Source organism: Schistocerca americana, chromosome 2 (assembly GCF_021461395.2).
Source record: "Schistocerca americana isolate TAMUIC-IGC-003095 chromosome 2, iqSchAmer2.1, whole genome shotgun sequence".
Classification (NCBI taxonomy): domain Eukaryota; kingdom Metazoa; phylum Arthropoda; class Insecta; order Orthoptera; family Acrididae; genus Schistocerca; species Schistocerca americana.
In genome coordinates this window covers 833,485,544-833,507,812 of record NC_060120.1, presented here as the reverse complement: position 1 = coordinate 833,507,812, position 22,269 = coordinate 833,485,544, and the positions used below count along the sequence as shown (strand labels likewise).

General features: G+C 37.9%; 1 protein-coding gene across 1 annotated transcript in view; it reads right to left on the bottom strand.

Annotated features, from left to right (window-relative positions):
* LOC124594467 (laccase-4-like) overlaps nt 1-22,269 on the bottom strand; it is a 182,963-nt gene that overhangs the window by 141,618 nt on the left and 19,076 nt on the right. Inside the window, exon 3 of the mRNA XM_047132841.1 lies at nt 13,075-13,285. Within this exon, the coding sequence (XP_046988797.1) occupies nt 13,075-13,285 (211 nt within the window). The remainder of the gene's footprint in view (nt 1-13,074; nt 13,286-22,269) is intronic.

Sequence of the window (22,269 nt, the reverse complement as noted above, 5' to 3'; positions counted from 1 at the left end):
TGTCTGAGATTTGTTTAATATTGTTGAAATAATGTATAAGTGAATTTATTAAGAGGTTGCAAAAAAACTGCAAAGATTTCTATATGTTTTATCATAAGTATTTGTATGACATTATTGTGAAAACCATGAATGGTGAAAGTGTCTGCACTGAATTGTGTGCTCAAATCTTAAAATAGCATGCAGAGCAGAGAAGAGCTTGGAGACTTCTACCTGTCATCTGACACCTAGAGTTTTGGTGAGGTGTTTTTGTATCAGTTTCATCTGGAGTCAGTAAATTTATGGGCAGTATGTGTGCCACAAATGTTATTTTCGTGTACTGGGACTTGTTTGTTATTATTTAGTGGGTGCTGCTGGGTGTAAATGTTGTGTCTGCAAAGAGCAACTGCAAATCTTGTACTGGCAGTAGATACTGAACAGTTATTCAGTCAGTTGTTTATATGTGGCCTCCATTCATAGAAGTTGTTCTTAAAAAAATGAAAGGGACTAAATCAAAGTTAAAATGAATTTGTTTTGAGCAATCTTATGATCCTTTGGAATTTCAGTCAACAGATACACCCTCAACTTCACTTTCATTAAATTATTCACAAATGTCTCACTGTTAACATCAGGTTTTGGTATTGGGCTATAGAGAGTTAAATGAATGGCAACTCCTTATTGGTGATAGTGAGCCACACTCAGAGTTAATGGCCATACACTACCCATACTCTGGTGGATCTTTTTGAGTGTTTGTATCAAAAGGGATACATGATGTGAGGAGCAAGAGCTATAACCCCAGGAGAAAACTTCATAATCATCCAACAATCAATTGGAAAAATTACAGTTTTGTTAGTGGTGGGCTTGATAAGACATCCTGTGAAACATTACTAAATTCCTTCTCTGAAAACTACCTAGAACAGATACTTAGGAACCCCACTCATGATGAAATGTATTCGGTCTAATGGAAACAAATAGATCTCGCCCCTTTGAGGATGTCCATACGATAACTGGTATCAGTGACCAGGATGTGGTTGTGATTCAATGATTACCAAAGTGCAAAGGAAAACTAAAAAAAAAGCAGACAGATATACATGTTCAATAAATTAGATAATAAATCAGTAGTATCATATTTCAATGAGGAACTTGAAACCTTTAGCACAGGGCAGGAGACTGTATAGGAACTATGGCTCAACTTTAAGAGAATAGTTAACCATGCACTGGATAGATACATACCCAGTAGAACAGTTCTTAATGGGAGGGGAGCTCAGTGGTATACTGCCACTGTAAAGAAGGAGAGGCTACTGCATAATAGGTGTAAAACAAAGCACAGGACTATAGATAGCGAGATGCTGAATGAAACACATTTGGCTGCCAAGAGAGAATGTGTGAAACCTTCAGTGACTATCACAGTAGAGTATTGTCAAACATTCTTTCATAAAACCGTACGAAATTCAACTTTCTTATGAAGTGAAATAAGAGCTACATTGATGGAAGACAAAACACTCCAACCAATCTATGTCCACATGTGTAAATGCATGGAGCAATTACAACAGGAAGACTTGTGCAGGAGTAAGGTAAGAGCGAAACTTACGCAAAACGGAGATGAAAAGTTATACAGGTTTTTCGCTATTCACAAATGTGTTCTGTTTCATAGGACCTATCCCAAACAAGAACAATGGCACATGTGTTTGCCAGAGGAATATGTCGATGATTTTATCTTATACACACAGAATACTTGGGGCCATTATGACACTGCAAAATGCACTGACAAAATAGGTAAATATTGTTATTTCCCCAACCTTAGATTAAGAGTACTACAGGTGGTAATAAAGTGTATTATCTGCCAGAAAGCAAAACATTCTAACATCTCCAAACAGATATACCTTGTAAACATACCAAGTGGATTGAGTATGTCACTCACTTCTTATAAGTTGTTAACAACTTGATTACAACTTGATAACAAATTCAGTTGGGAGGAGCACACCACATAACTGCAGAAAAACCTTAACAAATCTCTATTTGCAATTCAAGTGTTAGCAAACGTAGGCAACATAAAAATGAAAAAGCTTGCATACTTTGCCTACTTTCATTCCATAATGTCATATGGTATAATATTTTGGGGTAACTCTTCAAGTCAAACAGAAGTTTTCAGAGTCCAAAAGCATGTAATACGTATCATTTGTGGAGTAAATTCATGGACGTCCTGTAGAAACCTCTTCAAAGAATTGGGTATACTAACTACTGCCTCTCAGTATATTTACTCCTTAACGAAATTTGTCCTAAATAATATATCTCTTTTTCCAGCAAACAGCTCAGTTCATACAAACAATACCAGGAACAAAAATGATCTGCACAAGGACTTAAAAGCACTTACTTTAGTTAAGAGGTCCACTACTCAGGACACTCATCTTCAATAATTTGCCAGCAAACATAAAAGATTTAGTTCCACATCCACAAGGGTCTCCTCAGCATGGATCTATGGAACGAAATCTAATCTAATCTAACCTTTCCTATACATCAACTGGATTTACATCAAATGAGTTTATGTTTAACTGCAAACAGGTAGATGAGTGGGGGAAACCTTTGCCCAGGATACCAATACAGTAATTATCACTGGATGTTAAAATACGGCAAGTGGTAATCAACATTGAAACTTGGCTAAATATAGGAAAGGAATTTATGATGGAAAGCCAAAACATACAATGCAATATTATATAGGACAAAAGGTGTTACTTAGAACACATCCCAAATCCACAATAATGGGAAAACTGAACTGTAAGTGGCAACTACTATACACCGGACCATACATAATTAGTAAAATTCCCTACTTGCAAGCATACAGATTGGTACACATGACATGGGTAAGGATGAGGGCCTTGACCCGCACAAAGACTTGAGAACATTTATATACTGAAGAAGGGCTGTATACCCTCTAAGTTGTATATACATATAATAATATTAGATTTAGGATGCTGGAAAGTCACATTCCAGAATTTATGTTGTTAGTTGTTAAGCAAAATTGTTGTTTTTGGTTTTTTTTCTTATATGTCAAATGCGTAAATGATAAGATAAGTGGTTGTAACAAGGAAGAGTTTTACTTTTATGTGTCTAGAGACAAAGATACTCTAAATACCATGCTTCACCTTATGTGTAGCCCAGTTGTAAACAAGTAAATGAACTTGTGAAACACATAGTAGCATGCAATGCAATACACAACTCGCTGTGACAGAAGTAGTATCAGAGCAACACAGCGCACGTGCATTGGGGAACAAGCTAGCCAACAGACCACAAGAACATGCGTGCCAGACAGGCACAGCTGTAAGTGTTGGAGCACCCAAAACAAACAAACCTGATGAGCTGCAGCCCACACTGGCATTTGTAAGGGCTACTGAATAAACAGTGACATAGAAAATTAAGAGAGAGTCTGTGTTACAACTACGACTATCTACACAATAAACACACACAAAGACACTCTAAAGAATTATATACACTGGAAAGGGATGCTAAACTATGAGATATCTACTTAAGCTACGCTACTATAGACATTATATCTATATATGAACAATATTTACAAATTTAAGTACTGAAAGTTCATGCACTAATTATACTGCAGGTAAACAAGCAAGTACAGTGTAAGTGACAAACTGAATAAGAGGGCACATCATGCCTCTAATACACCATATCTTTCAGATTTATAATGTGAGTAGAGATGCACACATGACATTAAATAAGTTTTGTGATAGCACATCTCCACACTGAAGTGAATGAATACATAGCTGAATATATGATGAAGGTATTAGTAGCCATTGAGCCACTATACACTTATCTGTGAAGATTTAGTTTTAAGTTGTATTAATTTTTTTTCTTCCAGGGAATGATGTATCGACTCGTCCTAAAGTAAAGAAAGATAAATGCTTGTAGAGTGTTAGGTACAATACAAACATAAGAAAGGACAGCATAGCAAATAAATGTATTTGTAAGTTTATAATATATATGAATGTGATAGTGTGAAAGTATGTGAAGAAGAAAACAGTTGCAGTATGTCACATATCACTAAGGTTGAGTACTACCAAATAATCAAGGGGGTGAAACCTAACTACTGTGAGTGTTGACTGCCCATGAAAGCATCAGACACCTGAATTGCATTGAAATTTTTATGCATGTTTGTTATCTACGTAAACATAGTTTTATATATCTAAAAACAAGGATGATGTAACTTACCAAACGAAAGCATTGGTATGTTGATAGACACACAAACAAACACAAACACACACACAAAATTCAAGCTTTCGCAACCCATGGTTGCTTCATCAGGAAAGAGGGAAGGAGAGGGAACGACGATAGGATGTGGGTTTTAAGGGAGAGGGTAAGGAGTCATTCCAATCCCGGGAGCGGAAAGACTTACCTTAGGGAGAAAAAAGGACAGGTATACACTGGCGCGCACACACACACACACACACACACACACACACACACACACACAGGCGGATGCACATACACAGACACAAGCAGACATATGTAAAGGCAAAGAGTTTGGGCAGAGATGTCAGTCGAGGCGGAAGTACAGAGGCAAAGATGTTGTTGAATGACAGGTGAGGTATGAGTGGCAGCAACTTGAAATTAGTGGAGGTTGAGGCCTGGTGGGCAACGAGAAGAGAGGATATATTGAAGGGCAAGTTCCCATCTCCAGAGTTCTGATAGGTTGGTGTTAGTGGGAAGTATCCAGATAACCCAGACGGTGTAACACTGTGCCAAGATGTGCTGGCCGTGCACCAAGGCATGTTTAGCCACAGGGTGATCCTCATTACCAACAAACACTGTCTGCCTGTGTCCATTCATGTGAATGGACAGTTTGTTGCTGGTCATTCCCACATAGAAAGCTTCACAGTGTAGGCAGGTCAGTTGGTAAATCACGTGGGTGCTTTCACATGTGGCTCTGCCTTTGATCGTGGTACGCCTTCTGGGTTACAGGACTGGAGTAGGTGGTGGTGGCAGGGTGCATGGGACAGGTTTTACACCGGGGGTAGTTACAAGGGTAGGAGCAGGAGGGTAGGGAAGGTGGTTTGGGGATTTCGTAGGGATGAACCAAGAGGTTATGAAGGTTAGGTGGACGGCGGAAGGACACTCTTGGTAGAGTGGGGGGGGGATTTCATGACAGATGGATCTCATTTCAGGGCAGGATTTGAGGAAGTCATATCCCTGCTGGAGAGCCACATTCAGAGTCTGATCCAGTCCTGGAAAGCATCCTGTCACAAGTGGAGCACTTTTGGGGTTCTTCTGTGGGACGTTCTGGGTTTGAGGGGCTGAGGAAGTGGCTCTGGTTATTTGCTTCTGTACCAGGTCGGGAGGGTAGTTGTGGGATGCGAAAGCTGTTTTCAGGTTGTTGGTGTAATGGTTCAGTGATTCAGGACTGGAGCAGATTCGTTTGCCACAAATACCTAGGCTATAGGGAAGGGACCATTTGATATGGAATGGGTGGCAGCTGTCATAATGGAGGTACTGTTGCTTGTGTTTTAGTTTTACAGTCATTACACGTAACATATCATGTTGATAATACAACTCTGTAAACCTCTGCACATTAAATGGTTATCCTTTATACAATGAACATAATAAGCAAATATTGAGCTGCAGTTTTAAACACTGGATAAGTATGCCTTTCTGTGGAATTTCCTCAACCCTGTAGTGTGTAGATCCTTCCTGGTGAATGCTAGAGAGGCAAGGCCACACCTAGTTATCTGGCTATCTGAGAAGCACATAGTATCTATTGTAGCGACTGTTGTTTACTTCTTTGATTCTTTTGAATTGATAAATATGCTCCAACAAGAAATCATTGTAAATTGAAATGAAATGTATATGAAATTTAGGCCATATATGAATACAGAATCTATTATTGTATGAACGATATATGAAGAATGTATAACCAAACAAGAGTAAAATGTGTACTCATATAATTGGAATCAAATAATGTAACAAAAATGAAAACAAAATGACAAGCAATGACACTATATATAAAAATGGAAGAGAATATGTTACAGACTATAATGTATGTAAGCAATGATAATGGGATGTCAGCAAATGAAGAGGATAAGTGTATTTTGTAATTGTATTTGTATTTTATTATGTTATGTGTACGGCATGTGTAAAGGACACTACAGAAACTTTATGTAATGCAACTGTATGAAAGGTGCTCAAAAACAAAGCACAAAAACATTCAAAACCTGGCTACAAATAGTTAAGTGTACTTGTGTTAAAACAATACATAGGTGTGGACATGGTAAACCAAAAATGGCAATACTTTGTGTAACATGAATTTTCTGTGCTCAACAATGAACATAACAAGCAAATATTGAGCTGCAGTTTTAAACACTGGATAAGTATGCCTTTCTGTGGAATTTCCTCAACCCTGTAGTGTACTTGTGTTAAAACAATACATAGGTGTGGACATGGTAAACCAAAAATGGCAATACTTTGTGTAACATGAATTTTCTGTGCTCAACAACATCGTAAAAGCATCAAGGAGCTTACCTCGTTGGCAGGTGTTGGATATCTGGCTGGTCTCCCCACTGGATAAGTGAGAGTGGCAAGGTGTAACAAATTCCTCAGGCCGCTGATATGGAAACCATTTGTCATCGCATCAAATATTTCACAAAGGGTCACACCAGAGAACACGAGCTTCACAAATTTGTGCAGTGAAAGCTACTGTAAATGCATGACATGGGCACTCTGGCCATGTACTGAACACGTGAGCATGAACTGTGATGATAATAGATGTTGCAGCGTGCGCACACACTTAGCAAGCAAAACACTGTGCATATCCTGACTGACAACAATGGGATTATGCGGTTACAGCAAGCACTTTATTAGGAGAGATAACTTATATATGTATGAATATAATAGAGGGAAACATTCCACGTGGGAAAAATATATCTAAAAACAAAGATGATGAGACTTACCAAACAAAAGCGCTGGAAGGTCGATAGACACACAAACAAACACAAACATACACACAATATATGTATGTGTTGAGAGAAGCTGGCATGCCCGTATAAATTCATAACCATTCAGGATAGCTCCAATGGTTGAAAATAAAGGCTATGCCCATACTGGCCAGGATTATCAACCCTCAAAAAGGGAAATAAGCTCAGACACTGTGCACCTCCATATGATGTCAGAGCACAGAGGGGGCCAACTGAATTGAATCATATTATTTTTTCGTTCTTTTCTGATATATAAGCTATATGTAAACTGAATGGGTTATAGCCCCCACCAAAAGTAAATTAACCAGTTGTTTTGTGGCAAGGATAATGTTTTGATGCATTGCTAAATACTTGTATGAAACAAAATAATGAATACACTCTTCAGTGTATTAATTTCTGTATCTCCACCCTTTTGTTTCGATCAGTGGTAGCGTACGGACATATGCTTGGATCCATGATAACAGCGTTGTTAAAATGTATATTTCAACTGTGCATTAAAAGTTATTAGAAAAGCAAAATTTATTCGCACATTTAAGATGTCCACTCCTATCTCTTCATCATTTCACTCGCTGCTAAGATCCTGAATCAAGGGCTTTGGAGCAGACAAGAAGAATTTACGCGATGTCCTGGAGGAGCAATCTGGCATTGACATTGTCACAATCAAGACTAAACACAAAGGAAGTAATGTGAAGCAATATGTAATGCAAATTTTGAATATTGACCTTGAATGTATTGATATTGGAGATCTGTTGATACTGGAATCAGTTAAAGTTCAACCACGACTGTGTATAGGTTTATAAATTACCTTCAGATTTCCTTCAACTAGCCTTTCCAATCAAATTTTCAATTATTCAAGCAATAATTAATCAATTTCTGTCTCCCCAAATATACCTATTCAGAACAGACCTATAAAAGAAAGTGATAATTAGGCAAGCTTTCGGAACCTGTGGCTCCTTCTTTAGGCAGAAAGGTTGAAGGGAAAGGAAATCTCATCCCATCCAGTAAGTTCCACCTGACCCTCAGATCTGAGTGACTTTTCCGAAATCTACCCCTTTTCCTAGACATGTCCAGTCCTTTTCCTCCACTCCTCTTCCTTCCCCTTTAACACTTGTGCCTGAAGAAGGAGACACAGTCTCCAAATGATTGCCTAATTATAACTTCCTTCTATGATGGTGCTCTTGCTGCTTGGTGAATACATTTTTTCGTCTATCCAATTAAGTTATTTTCTCAAAAACAGATTGTTTTTGTTGTTATAGTTATATATGTAGATTGCATCTAGAGTGAAAAAGATGTTTCCTACTGCAATGTTTGTTGTCTGTTTCACTCATGAACTGAATTTAGAGCTGTCATAATCCATATCAAAGGTCAAAGAATGCAGATTTTTTTTCTTCACTCTGCTTATTCATGCCAAGTTGACGAAATGAATTAGGGATCTATATCAAAACGTAAAGAAATGGATGTCTAAAATGTCTGCCACATGGTGATGGTCTGCATCTCATTTGGTTAAAACAGTGTATGAGTATCACAGTAAACTGGTTTCATTTTTCAAGAAGAAAATAGAACCAGATGAGAAGTGGGTTATACCATACTGCTATTCATGGTTTTGAGATCTGATGCAAGATGTCAGTTTCAATTTCCTTCTACATACTTTTGCAGAGATTTTTCGCTCTCACTGATGGATCATTTGATGTACTGGAAGGCCAGAGATTAAGACATCAGCTACTTTGTAACAAAAATTAATCAGTTCAAAGATATGTTGAGAACCAAACATGACAGATCTGAAATAAATATATGGGAAAGAATTGTTCATGGCCAACATATGGAAGAACGAGCAACTAAAAATCCTAGGTATGATGATGCAGTCAACTTGGAAACAAACTTGAGAATAATATATAGCAAAATTTTGGACACAGTGATTGGACAGTTACAAGATAGATTCAGTAACTGGGACTCTCTCTTACTTTTGGAATTTTTAAACATTCATAATTTTAATCAACATAAAGAATATTTCCCTGAATTTGCATTACAATCACTAAAAGATGCTAGGGATAATTTTTTTATTTTTCCTGATTAAGATCACAGCTTGCATTTATGTATATATGAGGAGAAATGTGACATAAGAGTGTTGGCCATTTGTTGATGTTTATTAAGTCAAATAGTCTCCAAAGAGCAAACTATGGAACTGTGAAACTCTGTAAACTTACTTCCACTATTCCTGCAACTAATGCATCAGTTGAGAGAAGCTTTTCAGTCCTAGAAAGGATAAAAAACGACATATATAGTTCAAAAACTCAAGACTAGCGTACCAACTTAGGTCAGTTATCAGTGACAAAGAATCTACTGCAGCAGCTGAGGTATGAACCTGAATTCAGCTTCATTACATATAAATTAGTTTCACATACAAAACTGGAATTATCTTTTATGACTGCTTATCTTAACAAAAAGTAGTGCCACTGGCCGTTGTTAATAAATTGGTAATGAACATGATGATAAATAGTTTTAGTGTACCATAATTTCTGGAAGTTGCATTTTAGGAATTTTGGTTTATTACATATTTACTTCCTTAGTTGGCCATTTAAGACTAATGATAAGATTACTACCATTATGATAGCTGTTCTTAGCTTTTCTCTTTTTGTTCAAGGCAGTTATCTTTCATCAATGCACTTTTTTAGCATGGCATTCATGTGATCATAGAGCACTGGTTTGTATCTCATCTTGGGGAGTCCCAAACATCACTACAGACATTCTGAAGGTGTCTTCATTTGCATCTTCTGGTTGCATTTCCATTTTCCTTAGAGCCTATTTTGAACTGATGTACCACAGTGTTATTTTTTTTGTTTTGGAGCCAAAAATGTTAAAGATATTGGAATCATTTTTCCTCTTAGACTGCTGTAAAACCTAACCATGTGATTATGCATTTGCTTGTTGTTCAATAAGTAAAGCCATAGGACATATTGGCGTTGCAATATATAATAAAGAATCACTCATGTAAACATGTTTTACTTGCAGTGGGCTGCTGCCACTTGTCATGAGTTGAAATTATTGGCCATTAAAATAAAAGGTTGTCATGAAGAGGTCACCAAAAAATTCAGTCATTTTAATATATGAAAAATGTAATCAAACAATTAAATCCAGGATGGAAAGTAACAATATTATGAAAAGGAAAGTGGCTACTCACCATATAGTGGAGATCCTGAGTCACAAATAGGACAACTGAAACCACTCAGTTGCCTGAGACTGCAGTTGTGTGTGCGAGTTGTGTTTGCATGAGTGAGTGAGTGAGTGAGTGAGTGAGTGTGTGTGTGTGTGTGTGTGTGTGTGTGTGTGTGTCGTCTATTGAAAATGTAATCAGTAACTTGAAACTCAGAAGAGATCACATACTTATATTAGAACCTCTACTAACAATAATGAACAGTGTGCATTTATTATTGCGATATCTGGGGTTCTCCTCTCTCTCTATCTCTCTCTCTCTCTCTCTCTCTCTCTCTCTCTCTCTCTCTCTCTCTCTCTCTTTTAATGAGACTACATCATTTTTATGATAACTTATATAAAATGAAAGACAACCACTCAGCTGCAGTGGACTCATGTGTGAAGTACAGAAACACTTAACAGAAGACAGTATTCATGCTGGCTTTCAAACTCTTGCTCTCTTCTACCAAAAGAACGCACATTCGCACACACAACCACACAGGCATTCAAATGCACACTCCCACAGCTGCAGTGAGACTGATTACTGATTATGAAAGCAATTTCCCTGGAAGACGGAGATGAAGAGGAGGTAGGGGTGGATGCTTGAGACAAGGAAGGGGTACTGGGATACTGTGAGGCAGGTCTTTTGACAGATGACCATACAGCTGCACAACAAGAGGGAAGGAGTTCAGAGGGTAGAGCATGTAAGAAATGTATAAAGAGAGAGGGGGGATAGAAGGAAGTAATTAGAGGAAGGTGAAGATGAAAGGGAACAGAGGGAGGGGAAGAGAGAAAGGGAGTGGTGTGAGAAATGGGGGATAGAATGGGAGAGGAAGGGAGGGAGAGAGATTGAGAGCAAGACAGAGAATCCTCACATAGGGGAGAGGTGGTGGTGGTGGTGGTGGGGGGGGGGGGGGGGGGGAGATGAAGGTTGGTTGAAGGAGGCTGTACATGATCTGTGTGGGGAAGGAATGGTGTTGACAGAAGAGAGTAGGAAAAAATTATTGTGAGGCAGGGGAAACAGGTTAGTGGAAATTTAGGTCAGAGGGATAGTGAGAGTGCAGGATATGCTGAGGTGACAATTCCCATTTCTTTAGTTCAGAGAATCACATGCTGGAAGGGACTGTCAAACTGACTCATGTTGTGAAGCAGCTGTTGAAGTCACCTGTGTTGTAGTGCACAGCATGTTTGGCAACTGGATGGTCAAATCTGTGTTTAGCCACTCTTTGGCAGTGGCCATTCAGGCAAACAGAAGTTGGTTACTTGTCATGCCCATGCATAATGCTGTGCAGTAATTGCAGCATAGCTGATGTACAACGTGGCTGCTTTAACATGTGACCCTACCTTTTATTCGACAGGAATTGCCTGTGAGTGGATTGTGGCAGGAGGTGCTGAGTAGTTGTATAGGACAAATCTTGCATCAGGTTTGACCACAAGTGAACGACCCATGAGGATTGGGAGGGGAATTGGCATAGGGATGGACCAGACTATTCAGTAGGTTGGGTGGGCAGCGAATCACTACTTTGGGTGATGTGAGTATGATGTTGGGTAGGGTATACCTCATCTCAGGACATGACGAGATGTAGCCAAAACCCAGATGAAAGATGTGGTTGTGCTTTCCAAGGCCACGGTTATACTGGGTGATCAAAAGAGTGCTGGTCAATGGCTTGTTAACCTGTTTACTGGTGTCAGAGGAGGAGATGGCAAAGGAGATCTTTTTATACATGAGCTGGATAGGATATTGTCTGTCAATAAGGGCTTTGGTAAGGTTATCAGTATATGTGGATGACTCCTGCTTCTCACTGCAGATAAGAATTTACTCATCATGAGGCTCTAAGGAAGAGACTTTTTGATATGGAATGGGTGACAGCTATCAAAGTAGAGGTACTTTTGGTAGTTGGCGCACTTGTTATGAACAAATGTACTTATAGTGGCATCTGAGAGGTGGAGATCAACATCCAGCAATGTGGCTTATTCAATTGAGAAGGATCAGGTGAAGCAGATTTGGTAGGAGGTGTAGAGGCTATGGAGGAAAAAGCAGAGTCTGGTCCTGCCATGAGCCCATATCACGAAAATGCCATCAATGAATCTGAACCAGATAAGAGGTTATAGGTATTTAACTGAGCGAGATGGCACAACGATTAGCATACTGGACTCACATTTGGGAGGATGACGGTTGAAACCCGCATCTGGCCATGCTGATTTAGGTTTTCTGTGATTTGCCTAAATTGCTTCAGACAAGTGCCAAGATGGTTCCTTTGAAAGAGTGCAGCCTACTTCCTTCACCATCCTTCCCTAATCTGATGGGACTGATGACATTGCTATTTTATCCCTTCCCCCAAATCAACCAACCAACTTTAGGTACTGACTGGATAGGAAGAATTTCTCCAGATGGGCTACAAATAAAATAGCATAGAGTGCAAGTACTTATTGCAGTACAGGGGATTTGTTTAATATTTGGCCTTCAAAAGTGATACAATTATTGGCCAGGCTGTGTTGGCTAGAAGGATTAGGAAAGAGGTAGTGTGTTTGGTGTCAGGAAGACTTTGGGAAAGACAATGTTCCTTGGACAAGCCCATGGGCATGGGGCTTGATGTATAAGGACATTGTATTCACAGTGACCAACAAGGAGTCTGATGGTAACAGGACATTGGCAGTCAAAGGTGGTGAAGGTACAGGGTGGTGTCTGGAAAGTAGGATGGGAGGTTACAGAAAATAATTTGGAGTTGTGTGGTCAATAAAGGCAGAGGTTTGCTCTGTGGGAGCATTGTACCCAACCACAATGATATGACCAGTAGTGAGACCTGTGGGTTGTGTGTTTCTCTGTGCCACACTTCAGTTCACTGTAGGTGAGTGGTTGCATTTCCCTTATTTTATGTATTGTTCTATGTAAGAATTTCCATTACAGTTATATGTTTATGAGCATTTTTACCTATGTGTGCATGCCATAGATGAGTTCCTGCAACATCTGCCTTAAAACTGTACTGAAATTCATTGTATGGCTGAATAGGACATTGTGTGACGTAAGGAACACCATCCATGTATTGTCTTCCACGTTGGTGTAGACCATGCCAATGTATCACAGTACCCTCATTATCAAAGGCATTTATGACATTCACTACAATTATGTCATTATGACATACCTGAAAATAAGGAAGAAATGTTAAATTCAATAAATACATCATTATTGTGCATTCAAATATTGTATCCATGTCTCTAAAAAGTCTACATTTAAGTTAAGATGCCCATCAGTCTCATTTATTTTTGCTCCCCAGGACAGTCACGTTTCTTCTAGCTCTGTCCCAAATTTTTTCAAAGGTAATTCCAGACAGCTGTTTGTCATGGGTTTAACAACTATGAAATGATTTAGCCTGAATTAGATATTTATTTCACCTGTATCAGTATATTTTGTTAATAGTTTTAATTAAGTTGGCACAACTTTATATTGCAATAGATCAGTCTAGTTGTTTTTCTTCATCAATAACCATACTTCCCAGTAAGAATGAGTTCAAAAAAGTGAAAGCGCCCCCTTCAATGAACAACTGCAACAATTTCCATTGATTAGTGACATTAGTTCTTCAGACTCAAAAGGAAAAGTGAAATGCAATGCGTGTGCTTCTAGTTTCTCGATAAGTCACAGACATTCTAAAGAAAGTCTTCAGCACTGATACATATAGTTGCTCTGCTTGTATCCCTTTGTCTTAAAAGGTAATAATAAAATATAAATTAATTGACTTTTTTGTAAAATAATTAAAGTGATATTTTGCATTTATTACATTTAATGAAGATTTTTTAAAACTGTTTTTGCAGTATCAAAATTTATATTGTGTCCTGAATTTGGATCTAGAAATTATGTTCAAGTTATTTCAGTACACAATTAGAGGCAAAATTTAAGAAAAGATTTGGTTACCTTACACCAAAACTTAAATTCTGAATCTGTAAGGTAAAAACAGCAATGGAAAAACCAGGCTGGACTATAGCAACTAACACTATAACATTAGAAATAATTAGGAGCTTGAGTTCTGAATACATTAGTAACTGAACTAACAGCATACTTAAAACACAGGTGCCAGTTATAAAGAATCCTCCCATTCAGAATATGTGCTTTGTGAATGTCTGGGACATACCTCTCATGAAGCAGCACATTTCACAGAGTAATCTTTTGACTCTGCACTGTGCATACATTTAAAGCATATCACTCTTTTATAACTGCATGGGATCATAATGTTATCTAAGCAACATTATTGCTTAAATTTTACATTTCTCCTTCTCTTTTTTCCTTTTAAATTTATCATCATTTTATTTATGTCTTTCTTTTTCTTCCTTCTTTCTTGTTTAGCAAGTTCTTCTGTTTTCTTAAATAAGGTATTCCAAGATTTGCATGTTAGGAAAAACTTAATCACTGAATTTGTCTTAATTTATTTTATTGATGTAGTTAGTCATTGCAGAGTTTCTTTGCAGTGGAGGATTCTCCATGTCAGTGGGATAGATTTCTATTCTTCATCAATACCTAGAAAGATTAACCTTTAAGTGTGTGGAAGCAAGGTACTACTGAATGATAGATAACATGGTTATATGTGAACTGTTTTATCACATAGAGTGAATTTACAGTGCTTCCACACAATTACAACATCAAGAACATGCTGATAGTCTTTGCTTTTTATCCCCCACAGATCCTCTCCCTGGCATGCCAGAGACCTTTCAACCTCTCAAAGCTCTTGACATTCCCAAAGAGTTCCCCCCCCCCCCCCCCACCTATGGGGGAATATGGAACACTGTGGGTTGCATTAAAAGTAAATGACGTGACAGACGACAGACCAGCCATGCTGTGGCTGGTGCATGAGCAAGACATGGTCAGACCATTTCTATTTGAGGCACGTGCCATATGGCTCCTGCACAGTGCAGTTGTGGTGCCATACAATGGTACTTGAAGAGCCCAAACGGAGTAATAATGGCAGTTTTCATTATGTTGTCTGGGTGCATTGTAATCTGCAGGTATGCCCATTTACAGTCAATGAACTGAAAATTGTTGTGACTGCAGGTGTATGAATAAAATCTTGTTTGTTAGAAATCGGGTAGCTGTCATGAACTGCCCTAGAATTAAGAACCCGGTAATCACAACAGAGCCTTATGGTCAGAGCTACATGAGACTAGCAAATAAACTTAGAAAATTTAGCATTTTGAAATTTGAATTTAGCTTTTTATATCTGAATTTATCATTTACTTTTTTGGTTTCTTTATGCAGTTAAACGACAAAATTCTTACCTTAAAGTCTGATTTTTCTTTTTCACTCTTCCCAGTTTTTTTGTAATAACAAAAAGAAGAAGAAAATAGGAAATTGATTATTTATGGAACACATCATCATAATTTTATTTCTCATTCAAATTACCACTCACTATACACCAATATGAAAATTTTTATCTATTGAATGCAGTCACTGAAGTTGTTTCAATAGTGTCTGGCTTCATTGACCTCCTCCTGTCACTTACAATTAAATTGTATGTAGAGAAGTACCTGTCCACATCCACACTATTGATAGGTGCCCATAGTGTAGATAAAGCAGCATTTCCAAATTCGTCATATTTAAGCTTTTCAAGTAGGAGAAGCTGCAATATATCAGGCTTCTCATCACGCCTCAAACAGTCAATAAGGTGTCGATGGAATGATGAATATGCCTCAATAAAACTGTCAGTTGGAATCCTGTCAAATTTCGGGATTGTTTTTGCTATATTAACAACAGCAGAATTGTCCAAATGTAACTTCGCACCACAAACTGCAGGACTGAAGAGCTTGCCAATGTTTTTGTAAAAAATATTAGCTGGGTCTGGTGCTGTGTGTTTACATAGCTTTGGTAAACTTTTCATAGCAGTAGATTTAAGACAACTTTTTGCAGATGCTTTCCGTGCCTTGTTTTGGAATGTGTTTATATAATTAATAGTGCCTGTTGAAAACCAACCTCCAGAATTTCTTTTCAGTATTGATTTAATACTCTCAAGTTCCTCCCATAACAAATGTGCAAATGGGTAAGTCGTTCCCTCTAGTGTTGTGGTGAAACTAACAATGCTAGCACATTTGTCACTTACAAATTTGCATTGCAGGACGACTATATCTGAGGCAGCTACATTTTTTAAGTGATCCAGAATTAGCTCAATGGCAGCATTTTTGTTTTGCAGTGATCTGAAAAATTTGATGATAGCTGTTAAGTATGTGTCCAAGTACTTCACTGCATGGAACCAAGGATTCCACCTCGTGATTATCGGGTTGGGAAAAAGGTTTTTTAGCAGGTGAGGATATTTTTCTTGGAGAAACAGAAGGTAGGCACTTTTCATTTTGCGAGAGTGCAGGAACGCCATTTTCACTTTACTCACAATAAAATTTAGCTCCTTTTGTTCTTTCATAAAGACGTCACCGACTAAGTTCATTTTGTGGGCCCAGCACTTGAAATTTATTAAATGGTCTCCAATCAGTACTTCAGTACTTGAAGTGCCTCAAAACAACATCCCATGTATGCAGCAGAGTCTGATACTAAACCCACAACATTTTCATATTTAATGCTGTAGTCTTTTAGGGTATCCACTATGGCCTGGGCACAAGTACTTCTGTTAGCAACATCTAAAAAATTGCATGAAGCCAGATACAGTTTCTGTTCGGAAGTTGAGGTCATTGTCCGAAATAAAACAGCAAATATGCACCTTCGATTTTTGTCACTCGTTTCGTCAGTAATAATCACAATACGTACATCCTACCTACATCCTGTACCTACTCATCATCCAGATGCTCACACACAGGGAAACTGATGAAGGGGGCCAGTTCTATCCGAATTTGGCCCAACACAACGAATCCAGAACAAGTAGTCAACACTCAGGTAGACGTTCCGTTACTTTATAGTCAAATTAGTTTTAAAGACCCTCTACCTAATAATATATGCAGTAGTAATTTCGTTATGCACTTGAACATAAGAGGTCTGTCTGAAGGAATGATCAGGAAGCTTTATGATATAGAAATTTTGCTAGAAAGTGTGAAACAATCTGTGAAAGTAATATGCCTTAATGAACATCGGCTAAAATCTGAAAATATCAGTCTCCTAAATAAACTTACAGGTTATAAACTGGCTACCAGCTTTTGTAGGACCAATAGGTATGGAGGCTCTTGCATATTAGTTCATTCCACGGTAGACTATGATATCAGACAGAATTTTAGCCATCTGAATGAAGAAGGCACATTTGAAAGTTGTTGTATAGAACTTAAAGAGTATAACACACTAATTATCAGCATATATCGCACCCCTGGGTACCATATAAGCTCTGTATTTTTAGATAAGTTTGATACATTGCTACATAAATTAAAATGTGAGAAACTGTACAAGAAAGTGGTTATATGTGCTGACTTCAACATAGATGTAAGGACTGATGACAAATTTTCTTCACACTTAAAGAACCTGGTAGCCACAAATGGGCTAAATCTCAATTTCGATCAGTATACAAGAATTACAGCAAGCTCTGCAACATGTATTGACAATATTGTAAGTAGTTATAATTATTATGTAAAAGAAAAATTTCTTCTAGATTTAGGAGTATCAGACCATAAAGCACTATTTGTATCACTACCGAAGCAAAATTCAGTCTGCACAACAAAAAGATGTAGGAATTTCAGTCAAGAAAATGTGGAAGTATTTTGCAAAAAACTAAGCCAAAGCAAGTGGACAGTCAGCAAACACACTTCCACAGGTGACAATTACAATAACTTTTTAACTGAATTTTTGGGTGTATTCAATGAATGCTTCCCTTTTGTAACAGTGAGGACCAGGTCCCAAAAAAGTAGACCCTGGGTAACAAAAGGAATTAGAGTGTCTAGTGCTACTAAGAGGAAACTGCATATGGAGGCAAAAGTAAATCGAAGCCCTCAATTTCTTAAGTATGTAAGCACATACAAAAAAACATTTGACAAAATAGTTAAACTAGCAAAACGTACTGCAAATAACGACTTCATTTCAAATGCAACAAACAAATCAAAAGCTGTTTGGTCTGTTATAAGAAGTGAAGCTGGCAGTGAGGCAGAGAGAAAATGCCCTTCTAAAATAGTGATAAATGGTAGAGCTGTTACAGAACCCAGTGCCATTTGTGAATCATTCAATGACTTTTTCATAAATTGTAACAAATTTGGTGACTGTTCACCACCAAATACAAAGCCCAATATGACAGATAGCAATCGCACATGTTTTAAGTTTTCTCATGTTTCCATCTCAGATGTCATCAAAATCATAATGTCCCTAAAAAATTCAAAATCTGCGGAGTGGGATGAGGTCCCCACTGAAATAATAAAAATAGTCCGTCACAGTATTGCATATCCACTCTCTTTCATAATCAACCAATCATTTGATGAGGGATGTTTCCCAGATCGATTAAAATATGCAGAAGTTCCGCCCATACACAAAAAAGGCAAACAAGATGAATTGGGCAACTATAGGCCAATTTCACTGTTACCAATTTTCTCAAAAATATTTGAAAGAGCTGCATGTGATCAGATTGAAAATCACAATTCATCTAACAGCATTATCTTAGGCAATCAATATGGTTTCAGAAAGGGCCGCAGCACAATCCATGCAATAAATGAATTAGTCACAAAAGTCAGCAGATGTCTTGATGATAGAATGTGTGTGTCAGGCATCTTTTGTGACCTGTCCAAAGCCTTCGACACAGTAAATCATGACCTGCTTCTCCAAAAATTGGCACGCTATGGTTTTCAAGGCAAATCTCTTAGCTGGATGTCATCATATTTGGCAAACAGAAAACAAAGAGTACTTATTAACATCAACGGCAAGAAATTTCTCTCTGGCTGGAAAAACACTCAATTAGGTGTTCCACAAGGCTCAATATTAGGGCCACTGCTTTTTCTATATTATATTAATGATATGCCATATCAGGTCCTGTCTGATACTATCCTCTATGCAGATGACTCAACAGCTGTAGTCTGTTGTAAAAATGAGGTAGACCTAATTCGTCATATTGAACAAACACTTGGGGAAGTGGAGGCATGGGTCAAAAACAATAACTTGACATTAAATTTTACGAAAACAGAAATTGTTCATTTTACCAGAAAACAATCTGCACAGTCTATAAGTGAAATAAGGTATATGGACAAAAAATTAGAGACTGCAGACTGCGTCAAATTCCTTGGCGTGTTAGTCAATAAAAACCTGTTATGGAGTCGCCATGTGGATAACATACTGGGTCGACTGAATAGCCTTGTATATATTATGAATATCTTGTATAGTATTACTGATTTAGCTGTAAGAAAAACTGTATATAATGCATATTTTGTTTCAGTCATTAGGTATAGTATAATTTTCTGGGGGTCTGAAAAAACAAATTTACTTAGAGCTTGTAGACTACAAAAAAGAATCATCCGAGCAATGGTGGGAGCAAAACCAAAGCAACACTGCAAACCTTTATTTGTAAAACTGGATCTAATGAGCATTCCAAGCATATACATCTATGAAACTCTCACTTTCACGAAAAGAAACCCACAACTTTTTGAGAGCAACTTCTTCTTGCATCAATGTGATACAAGACATAGAACGAGCTACATGTTACCTACCCACCGTTTAAAATCATATGAAAAAACCCCATACTACATGGGCATGAAATTTGTAAATAAAATATGGAAAGATATGGATGACCCAAATATAAAAGGCACCAAAAGAGACCTGGAGAAATATCTGAAAGATAATGTTACTATAGTGTAGAAGATTTCATGAATGGTAACAATGCATTATAATTGTAATTAAAATACCTCTTTGAAGATATTACACCATGTATATTATTAGTTTATTGTCTATTTTTAGTATTGTTATATATAGTGTAAAAACTGACAAGTCACCTATGTCACAATCTTTGATTGTATAAGGCATGTTATGTGATAATAAAAATTGAATTGAATTGAATTGAATCTCTGATTTCTTCTTTCATTTTGTCACTGCACTTACTGTCTATCTGAACTTGGTATACAACCAGCACCGGGTACATATTTGTTCAAAAAAGACCTAACTTCAATGTTATCTAATTTTGTCAATGGTATGTTGGCCTTTAAACACATTTTAACTATATCGTGGTGCACACATTCATTGTCAGTTTTCACTTTTTTTGGCTCTGTCTAACATCTCGCCAATAACAGCTTGCCTCTTTGATGAAGTTCCTGCAACCACTGCAGACACTTTTTTTGCCCTGTGACTAGCACTATTAATGTGTTTTTCTAAATTGTCCTTCTTCTCCCAGTTGAGCTTCTCATTACAAAATCGACACATAAAAGTGTTTTATCGTGAACATAAAAACCTTCTTCTTTAGGATAGCCATTGCATCGCTCCAGCAAACTGACTTTATGCCTACCCATTTTTAACACACTATTATCACTTCGCAACACTCACAAAACGTTACATACACGTGTTTACACCATATGGCCAGATCCACACACTTCGGCCAACAAACATTGGTGCCAAAGCGTTGGAGTAGAATCCAACTCACGTATGCGCAGAAGCAATGGTCAGATCTTACTGGAGTTGACTGAAGTAGGCTATCTCAAACCTAATGTAAACACACAACTGATTATGAAGCATATCAGATTGAGAGGTTACGTCGTATTTTTAAAAAATTTCGGTTAATGTGGATGGAGAGACGTTTTGTGCAGTTCAGGAGAAGTAGGAAATTAGACTGAGCATGAAATTGTCTACTTCTACTTTTTAATTGAAGAGTAACAGCCATTGCGGTAACTAGAACAGCTGATATACAGACATCATTTGTGTAAATCAGTTGAGCAAAATCGCTAAAACAAGGAAATGAAATTTGGTTTTTATCTTACGGAAAAATCTTGATTTTAATAGTTTTCACTAAAATATGCTAATTTCAATGAATTTTGCTGAAATCTGCAAATTTTAATAAATTTCGCTGAAATGCGTTGATGTTGCATTTTATCGCACATTTATAGCATAAACAAATTTCACATAGCTCTACTTATGGTACTTCTTATTTCACTAGAAGTTTGATCCAGGAAGCCCACAGACTGCCTGACGGTTGCATGATCCCCACTTGGAGCGGTTCATCAGTAGCATTTTTTGTGATCTGCAGATCTACTGAACAGAGGTGGCATGTTTTACGATGGCTGGACAGACTTGTCATTACAATGTGCTGCATTGTACTATCTTTAACCACACACGTGAGTGCTAGGGAGTGGGAGGTGGGCACGGCACTGGTTGTGGGTGCCATATGGCACTGCCATCGTCAGCTCTCATACAAGTTCAGTACATTTCAGGTGGCATAGGTTGCGGCATCTTCTGTGGCAAGCATGAGGCATTTGAGTGTATTGTGTTAATGGCATGGTGATGATCGATTCCCATGAACAGATGATTTACAAGCACTGGTTCAGCAGCATTTGATATCATGGTGAGCTGCAGGTCCATCAGCAGGATGACAAACCGTAGAGTCCATGGAGCTGTGTTGCATAATAGGTTAGTATCAATGTTAGTTCATAGCTGGCACCAGTATTGTTAAGGTTTGTTGAGTTGTGGATGCCGGTCATACAGTGCCTCATAAAATTATTCAAAAAAATGTGAAAGTCAGAGTAGTAAGAACATTTTAACAGTGTCCTGTTTGTTCATCTGTGGTAATGGAAAGATGATATCATTGATTAGATCTGCCTGTTTGGCCAGATAACAGAGGATGTTCACATATTTTGTAATGTTGTTGAATATTCCAAATGACTCAAAAAGACTTTCAGCCATGGCAAACCACTGTGTTGGGTGGTCTTTGTTGAATGGTGGCAGTTTGGGGTAATTAACACTCTTTGGAGGTGAAGATTGTGGGACACAGGTATGGTAGTTCAGTGTGGGTGGTGATTTCGCCTTCAGTGGTTCATAAATGTCCCCCAGTGTGGCTTTACAATATGTGGCTATCCAAGGTCATGTCACATGGAATGCATGGGAGGCATGAGCCTGTTGGGAACGTTATGCAGAAAGGTTTGAGCTCTTGTAGAACTGACTGTTGGACAGACGACTTGTGTGCTCTGGTTAGCGTTTGTTGCATGGGATAAGTTGATTGGCAGTCAGTAAAACTGATGCATAACTGGTTGCAGAGAG